Source organism: Sebastes umbrosus, chromosome 12 (genome assembly GCF_015220745.1).
Source record: "Sebastes umbrosus isolate fSebUmb1 chromosome 12, fSebUmb1.pri, whole genome shotgun sequence".
Lineage (NCBI taxonomy): Eukaryota > Metazoa > Chordata > Actinopteri > Perciformes > Sebastidae > Sebastes > Sebastes umbrosus.
In genome coordinates, this window is record NC_051280.1 from 8870081 (window position 1) to 8879593 (window position 9513).

At 38.5% G+C, this 9513-nt stretch overlaps 1 protein-coding gene across 1 annotated transcript; it reads right to left on the reverse strand.

Annotated features, from left to right (window-relative positions):
* Positions 1-902: 902 nt before the first annotated feature.
* On the reverse strand, positions 903-8764 carry LOC119498089 (cathepsin Z). Its single transcript, XM_037786587.1, has 6 exons — positions 8592-8764; positions 4110-4273; positions 3668-3847; positions 2199-2349; positions 1198-1363; positions 903-1047 (listed from the first exon to the last, which is right to left on the reverse strand). The coding sequence occupies exons 1-6, from the start codon at positions 8720-8722 to the stop codon at positions 934-936; spliced, it is 906 nt and encodes a 301-aa protein (XP_037642515.1). The 5' UTR covers positions 8723-8764; the 3' UTR covers positions 903-933.
* Between the last annotated feature and the right edge of the window lie 749 nt (positions 8765-9513).

Below are 9513 nucleotides of genomic sequence, written 5' to 3' on the forward strand. Positions count from 1 at the left end.
TGGATCTGTAGTGAAGAAGCAGCAGTTTTAACACACTGGGGTTTTATTAGAATGAGTCATTTTGAGCTTAAAATTGAATTTAAGAGCAGATCATCTGTCCAGGTCACATTTTTGGGCCTTGCAGGGCATTAGAAATGATTTATTAGTATTATTCCGTGTTAGAATATCTATTTAAATTCAATGTCTGAATGTGGTTAAGCTTATAAAATGTATGGGGATACATGTAGCTCTAAAATTGTATTTACTTAGTCTAACAAAATCTATAATAACAAGGTTTTCCTTGTGTGTTTCTGTGAATTATGAAAAATGAATGCTCTAATTACATGTTTGACACATCAAAATGGAGCTAATCGTTCCTCCTTTAACTTGAAGGAATAGGAATAAATATTTAAGGAACTAACCTTATTGGTTTTCTTGCTGAGAGTTAGATGAGAAGTTCGATACCTCTCTCACGTCTGTACGGTAAATATGTAGCTGGAGCCAGCAGCCTGTTAGCTTAGCTTAGCATAAAGACTGGAAACGGGGGGAAACAGCTAGCCTGGCTCCGTTCAAAGGTAACGACATCCTTTGAAATCCACTAATTAACACGTTGTCTCTAATTTGTTTACTATGCACAAAACCAAAAGACACGTTGTGGTTTTACTGGGAGTCGTGTGCCAAACTGTTTCATAGCTTGAACCAGTTGCCTGGCAACCAGCTAAGACTCCAGGAAGTTGGTGCTCGTGTCCAAGAAATATTTGGCAAAAACCCGCTTCGTGACACAAATAATTGTCATTTTTTTCAACAAGAAAACAAATAAAAGGTATTTCCTAAAATGTTGAACTATTCCTTTAATTCTCCAAATGATCAAAATGAGCTTTTGTAAATGTACAGTTGTTTAAAAAAACAGAGCCATGACAAAATTAGAGTCTTTCTATCAGTTTAATTAGACACCTATGTTACAATAGGGTCTCCATATGCACAGTGCTTCTCAATACCCAGGTTGAACCAGTTGCCTTTTCCTCCTTTATAGGCACTGGTGACTATTCTCGCCCAGCCGTGTTCTCCCTGTAAACAAAACAAAATACATACTATTTAATCTGCATGCAGGAAACACAAAGTCAGTCAAATGTAAAGTAGTGAGGTGTGTACGTTTTAGCTACAGAGCTGATTCATAGCCAGGGTGTGTTACAGACAAAGAGAAAGAGAGAGACCAACCCAAAACTCTCCCCAGGAGTTCCTGACAATCCAGTACTCGGTTCCGTCCTCCGCCACACCCCAACCAGCCACAGAGATAATGTGATTGGCCAAAGACAGCGGGTGAAACTCAGAGAAGATCCCTCCAGAGTATTCCTCCAGGCCGTCGGTGGCCATCAGGGCACAACTGAAAGGCAGAGTGGAGAGTTTCTGTAGGTCTTTAATCTGCTTTTTTGTTTTCTTTTCACATTATTTTTGAAATGTGATGATGAGTCATAGAAGATGCATTTCTATGGGTTCAAATAAGGGTCAAGGCGGTGCTTTCAGGCTGTAAAAGCAGGTTTAAAGTAAGTTTTCTGCTCTGACTCTGCACTCAGATGTCATACCTGTTGTTTGCCCCCGCAGGGTCTTTAATTGATACACTATAATGTACAAATTATATACGGACATTTTCAGTTTTTTTCACAACTAGTCATCTTTTTTTGCTCAATGTCAAACTTAAATTTCTCATGCAATTTGAAATTCTTATTAACCCATACATTTCAAATGACAGCTCATGGAAAAGCTTTTACATATCTGCAGGTATTAAAAAAAGCAGATGGAAGAACTTTTTAAGACCTTGTTAATACTGCATGGATTTAATTTAAAGACAAAATGAAGCTGTCAAAGCCAGAACTTTACTAAAAGAAAAATTGTTAAGTGACACAAAGCTCAGTTGTGTTTATTAAAGTGGCTACACGGTGAAGAATACGTCTGTATGTAAGATATAAGGTACTTCAAGGTTTTAAAATGCATATAAATGACTGTATTTTAAGACTTATGAGTGAAATCAAATTACACTCCTGCTGCTACGTTTCTCAAAGGTTTTAAGAATGATAAAATATGTAACTACTAATAAAAACTTCACTATGATGAAGACTCGCTCTGTGAAAAGTTCAGGCTGAATCTCTTACTTCACATGGAGGGCGTACTGTAGGTGGATGGATAATTAGAAAATGACTGGGGAGGATGACTTACTCTACCTGATGGGACCGTTGGTGTAAAGTTCAGCTTTCATCTTGTCTCTTCCAGAAACTTCTCCGTAGTCGCCCACTCTCCACATAGTGTAGTTCTTCACGACAGCACACGACTCGAAGAAGGAGCAGGTGCCACACTGGTTAAACTGCTCACACTCTGAAACACGAGATTATTTATCAGATCAGTGCAACAATCATTTTACTCTACACTCTATACAATTTCTATCTTAAACTTCCAGTGTACTGTTACAGTGTGACGTGAACCAACTAGGGCTGTCAATTGATTAAAATATTTAATCGCAAATTAATCCCACATTTTTTATCCGTTCAAAATGTACCTTAAAGGGATATTTGTAAAGTATTTAATACTCATATCAACATGGGGGTGTGTAAATATGCTTGCTTTATGCAAATATATGTATATATTTATTATTGGAAGTCAATTAACAACACAAAAAAATGACAAATATTGTCCAGAAACCCTCACAGGTACTGCATTTAGCATAAAAAATATGCTCAAATCATAACATGGCAAACTGTAGCCCAACAGGCAACAACAGCTGTCAGTGTGTCAGTGTGCTGACTTGACTATGACTTGCCCCAAACTGCATGTGATTATCATAAAGTGGGCATGTCTGTAAAGGGGAGACTCGTGGGTACCCATAGAACCCATTTTCATTCACATATCTTGAGGTCAGAGGTCAAGGGACCCCTTTGAAAATGGCAATGCCAGTTTTTTATCCCCAAAATTTAACATAAGTTTGGAGCTTTATTTAACCTCCTTCACAACAAGCTAGTATGACATGGTGGGTACTAATGGATTCCCGAAAAACTGAACTTGCTACAATCCTCGAAAGATCGATATCACAAGTTGTGTTAATGCGTTAAAGAAATTAATGGTGTTAAAACAAATTTGCATTAACGCATTATCGCGTTAAATTTGACAGCCCTACAATTAACTAATCCAAGTATCTTTTATGTTGCCTTTAATATGTTTTGTATTCTGTTATATAGAGCTCAGAATTGTCTAGAAACAACATCGAAAACACGTTAATGTGTATTAATCCACAACTTAAAATAGTCCCCAACAAATGCGATACTAGCAATTGAGACCATAAACTCATGTTTACAATGTTTACTGAGGTAATAAATCAAGTGAGAAGTAGGCTCATTTTCTCATAGACTTCTGTACAATCAGACTTCTTTTTGTAACCAGAGGAGTCGCCCCCTGCTGGTTATTAGAAAGAATGCAAGTTTAAGGCACTTTCGCATTTGCTTAATTTTTCAGACCCGGATATAGCCCACTGCCTGTCGCATTAAGATTTACCTTATTGGAACTTAGGGGTCTAGCCCAAACCATTAAAAAAAGACAGCCCTAGACAAGGGGGTCCACATACTTTTGATCATATAGTGGAAGTTTAACAGCAGACGGAGTGATCAGAGTCAAAAAAGGTAGAAATTGTATATTTTTATACTTTGGTTTTTGGCTTGGTAGTTGTTGCAGGTCTCATCAGGAATGCCTCTCTTGTGTGCGTAGGCGTAGACTCTCAGGTGATCTCCTCCGTAACAAGAGCCCGCCCCTCCACAGTCTATCACGTTCTGGACTGACAGGTAGGCAGACGGCCACACACCTCCACGCTTGATGTTGATACGGTCTTGGACAAAAAAAATGACAATAACAAATGTTGAAATGGTCAAACTACGGGATCACGGTCTTCTCTTTCTCTTGCATGGTGGACACTGCTCTCCATGCTCACTATGCCACAGTCAATAAAAACTAATATCTATACAATATATTGTGTGAGCGAACTCTGTACTAAGTCTATTTTAAATACACATGATAATACTGTATATAACATATTTTACATTTATCCCATCTTGTGTCCTCCCTCCTCCATCCCCACCCCCCGTGCTTACCAGCTAGTGCACTGGTGGCTCCCATGGCCCAGCAGGACCCGCAGTACTGGGGGATGTGCTGGTTCCGTGTGACGCTCACATAATTCTTCCCCTCGATGTTCCTCCAGTCCCAGGATGGAGGAAGGTCCGACACCTTCACATACTCATGTGGGCGGGCATGTGTCCTGAAAACAGTCAAGGAGGGTTAAAAGAGGAGATGTCACAGCGCTATATCATCGGGGTACAACGCATGCGTAAGAAGTCTGGTCTGCACTTGACGAAAGGCTGACTAGCTGGTGCACGATCATTGAACATGGGGATGATTGATTAGTTTCACTGAGACGTCTGCAGGGAGGTTCGTCATTAGAAGCCTTTATGGGTGAGAATTACAATTCTGCAATATTGAAAAGATCTTTACTAAAAGACCATAACCAAATGCTTTCTATTTGAAGACGTTCTTTTACAGCCTGAAAGGACCGCCTTGGACCACCTTGACCCTTATTTGAACCCATAGAAATGCTCTTTCTATGACTCATCATCACATTTCAAAACATTGTGAAAAGAAAACAAAAAGCAGATTAAAGGCCTTCAGAAACTCTTCACTCTGTCTCTCAGTTGTGCCCTGGTGGCCACCGACGGACTGGAGGAATACTCTGGAGGTTCTATTGTATATCGGCTCCCAAAGTAGGGCTGTCAAAGTTAATGTGATATTAACGCATTAACGCAAATTGGTTTTAATAGCACTAATTTCTTTGACGCATTAACACAATCGATCTTCGGGAGGTTGTATCGGTCTCAGTTTTAAAGCTAGAGTGATGATACTGGCATCGTATGCAAAGGAGGTTAAATAACGCTCCAAACTTGCACTAAATTTTAGCGAGGAAAAACTGTCATGTCCATTTTCAAAGGGGTCTCTTGACCTCTGACCTCAAGATATGTGAATGAAAATGGGTTCTATGGGTACCCACGAGTCTCCCCTTTACAGACATGCCCACTTTATGATAATCACATGCAGTTTGGGGCAAGTCATAGTCAAGTCAGCACACTGACACACTGACAGCTGTTGTTGCCTGTTGGGCTGCAGTTTACCATGTTATGATTTGAGCATATGTTTTATGCTAAATGCAGTACCTGTGAGGGTTTCTGGACAATATTTATCATTGTTTTGTGTTGTTAACTGATTTACAAGAATAAATATATACATATATTTGCATAAAGCAAGCATTTGTGCACTTCCATGCTGATATGAGTATTAAATACTTGACAAATCTCCCTCTAAGGTACATTTTGAACAGATAAAAAAAATGTGTGATTAATTTACGATAAATCATGGACAATCATGTGATTAATCGAGATTAAATATTTGAGTCGATTGACAGACCTAGTCATAATCCATAGCTCAAGACCGTGTCCCAGCCTCCATTCAATAGCCTTGAAAACAGTAAAAGGATGAGGCTCATATCTAGATTAATATTATCGAGAGGAATCAGAACAAAGAAAAAAACATAGTAATCTTGTAGTGAATATAGAAACATAGAGCTATCTGTGATATATTATGTAGAAACACATAATATCACAGAAAAATCACGTTTCAATAGACATTTGTGACGCCCCTCCCACTGTCCGGTGTCTTGGTGGCTGTCGGCTGACATGGGAGGGCTGTCGTTAGCTTGATTAAGCTCACCTGGGTGCTTCCAGGCTATAAAAGTTGGTCCATGTGCTCACTCAGTCTTTCTCTTGCTACAGCAGACCTCCACCCTGCATCACTGCCTTCTGGTTTTACACATTCGACAGCACACATGACACACATCCATGCATGGCTTTCATGATTGACTTTGCTTACCTAAACACGCCATTGTTTGTTTTGTGTTAACTGTAGTTTAATAAATTGTGTCGCTCCCTCCTTGTCATATTCCCTGAGTCAGTTTGTGACAAATGGGGGCTCGTCTGGGATGCCAACCTGTTTGGTCAGGTTAAATCTAGCCTTCATGTGACAAAGGAGACTTGATTATTGTTATTTGACCAATCGGGTTTGTGACCCTTGTGGTTTGTTAATGCTAAACTGAGTTTAATAGTACAGATTTAAGTGTCTTTGGTGTTTAGCATTGTGACTGAGAGTATCACAAGAACTTTTTGTTAGATTACTTTTGTGGAGTTAATTTTGGTGGCTGTTCAAAGGGAGCAGCATTTGTTCACACTTTGTCTGGTTTACAAACCAATTTGTTTTGAAAGTACTGGTACTTGCAATAGGAAGTGTTTGGCCACGTCTTGTTTGATAGGAGCCATGCATCCCCTTGGTAGGCTGAAGTGGTTGATTTCAAACAGGACGCTGACCAGTTATCACTTAGCGTGGTGGAGAACGTGGGTAAAGACAATGTCTGGGAGCATTTCCCTGGTTTCTGGATGGTCGACCAGCTTCTGGTTACTTTTTTTTGTTCTGGTGGAATCAGTCTATAAGTAGCCACCACCAGTATCTGTCCGAAGACTAGTTGGCGAGCGAGTAAGTGTGACTAGTTAGATAGGGCTGGGGAGCTTGGGCTCTGTGGTGGCTTTGATTTAACTTGATTTCGAGTCTGGCACGCCTCAAGGTGTTGATGGGTTCATGGTAGAATTTGGTTTGGTAGGTGAGGAACTACGATATTGATGTGAAGACATAGTTTCCTTAAATGTTGTCTGAAGCTTTGGTAGTATGCGCTACAGCTCATGCTTTGTTTTTGTTTGAGCTTTGTCCATGTAGCTAGGTTTCCTCTTTGTGTTTGTCTTTGGATTACTTGGTTTGCTAGTGAGCCTTTTAGAGGAACCTTTGGGTATGCTGCTTTGGTGTAGCGCTTATGGTAATTCCAGTTTTGTGTGCATTTGGTAGCTTTGTAAAGACATTGTGAGTTTGCTTTGTCTAGCTGCAGGCCATGTCCTCACCTTTTATTTGTTCTTGTTCTTAGCGGTTATTTCTATTTCTGTGTACACTGAGAGAGATGCATTAAACCGGTTTCAAATTCCTTGTATGTACTTAGCAAATAAACCTGATTCTGATGTGTTAAGACACTTGATTTTGAGATCAATATACTCCTCACTTTCACGTGTTCCTGCAAAAAAACAGATTTGCATTTTGAGGTGGGTACTGTTTTTATATTGTCTCATATCCACTAGTTGTCATGTGACTTTTACTTCCTAATTCACAGCCTTCTCTTTGCTAGTTTCTCATCCTTAAATTGCTCCACACAGCAAACATGACGCACAGTCATGCATGGCTTTCATGACTCACTTTGCTAATTACATGCCATTGTTTTGTGTTAACTGTAGTTTAATAAATTGTATTGGTATTTAAATATAACCTTGCATGGACTCGTCCCCCTCCACCCCCCGTCACATTCCCTGAGCCAGCTTGTGACCCACTTCCATCTTGACTCAAGTTGAAATGAATAGATAAAGTGATGAAGTACCTTTAATCTATTGTAATTATTTGCTGGCTTTAAGTACCCTTCTCTTAATTTGGTGCAATTACAGGTAATGGTAATGATCACCGAAAGGACTTTTCACACATTTAATGGGCCTTTCCACATTAATAATAATGACTCTGCAAATTCAAAAGTATTAAATGACCTAAATATCAAGGAGCTGGTATCATTAAACATGTTTAAATCTAAAATGAAGGCTTTAGGAGCGGACTCTATGACATGGCAATGTTTTTATCCCCCTTGTTGTACAGCTGACTCCCAGAAAAGTTCCTTTTTGTCCACCCATTTGATTTTAGATAGTTCTATTTTAGTGCTTTTAGTGTTTGTGAATTGTATTTTATCTCTATTTGTGTCAATGTGTCTGCAACTTTGTGTTCTTGCTGCTGACCATCTTGGCCAGTTCTCCCTTGGAAAAGAGGTTCTTAATCTCAATGGGACTAACCTGGTTAAATAAAGGTCAAATAAATACAAAAACAAATTAAATATTAGGATTTAAAATATAAATAAAAGATAACAAAAGTAAAATGACTAATTATGCATAATGGCCCATTTCAGAATAATACAGGCTATTATATCACAGCATAGGCTAATTAGTGATTCATTAATATGTAAGCATCACTAATAACTAGTAACTAATTGTCAAATAAATATAGTGAAGTAAATAGTACAAGATTTGCCTCCAAAGAATAGTGCAGTAGAAGTATAAAGTAGGCCTAGCATACAATGTAAATACTCAAGTACAAGTACCTGAATGTTACTCAAGTAAGTGCAGATAGTTACATGTTATAACTGACTACATTACTATAAAATCACCACTGAATGAGTCTATGAGATACTTTATTAAAACGGTACATATGTACTTGCAAATATGCTGAAAGAAACACAGGTATCAGTTAGGTAAATAAAGTAATATAATATAAGAGAGAGAGAGTGTCTCTCCTCACATCTCAGCTGCAGACAGATGTTAGTTCACTCAGGAGGTAAACAAAGAGTCCTAATCTCTAAACTGTCTCTGTTGGAACAAAATGTTGGTTTTCTGGTCACTTACTTGACAGAGTCTGGGCTGCCGTCTCTGATGGGTTTGTAACAAGGCTCAGATAAAAGTCTGCAGGAGCTGATATGCAAAGAAAACGATGCTAAACAAAACAGCAGCGGTAGGTTTGTTATTAAAGACTCCATGTTGGATCTGTATTGCCGTCATGTGACGCAGCACGCTCCCACAGCGCCCCCTGTCTGCACCTGAGAACACCTCCACTGGACACATCACACCATCACATCACATCACATCACACCATCACATCACATCACACAGGCTGGGGAGGATTCATATACTGGGTTTTTTTCTTTTAAAAAAACTGTATTGAACAATACATTATGTCATAAACTGAAAGAATGTTCAGTTTCCTGAACAGTGGAGCAGAAGCCTCCTTAGAGTTTGACAAAGTTGCCAATCTTACAATTAGTTTTTGCAACAAATAAAGATTTGAGTGGTATGTATTTGCCCAAACAATATTACCATAAATCAAATAGGGATAAATCATGGAATAATATAAGGTTAATAAGCAAGAAACATTTATGAAACTTCTTAGTTTGCTGATGATTCCTAGTGACTTCACAGTTTTATTACAAATAAAATGTATATGTTTTTTCCAATTACATTTTTCATCAACTAAAATGCCTAACAAATGAGTGTGAGACTTGAGCATTGTCTTTTCCATCTACTGACACTCTCTATAACAGAAGTACTCAGATATTTTCACTTAAAAGTAAACGTAGCAATACTATGATGTAGAAATACTGTCACAAGTAAAAGTCAAGTTTTAGCATCAAACTATACTTAAAGTACACATTATGCAGAATGGTCCATTTCAGAAAAAAAAATACATTATATTAATGTGTACTTTACTTGTTGTAGCTGGTAAGTGTGGGGCTTTTTTTTTTAATTTTTTTTTTTTTTACTATTTATAGGC

Bases quoted from the DNA above. Each gene is read 5' to 3' on its own strand.
- LOC119498089 (XM_037786587.1), bottom strand. From the start codon at position 8,722: ATGGAGTCTTTAATAACAAACCTACCGCTGCTGTTTTGTTTAGCATCG. The intron at 4,274-8,591 runs GTAAGTGACCAG...GACTGTTTTCAG, and splicing joins GGCAGCCCAGACTCTGTCAA to GACACATGCCCGCCCACATG. The intron at 3,848-4,109 runs GTAAGCACGGGG...TTTTTGTCCAAG, and splicing joins AGCCACCAGTGCACTAGCTG to ACCGTATCAACATCAAGCGT.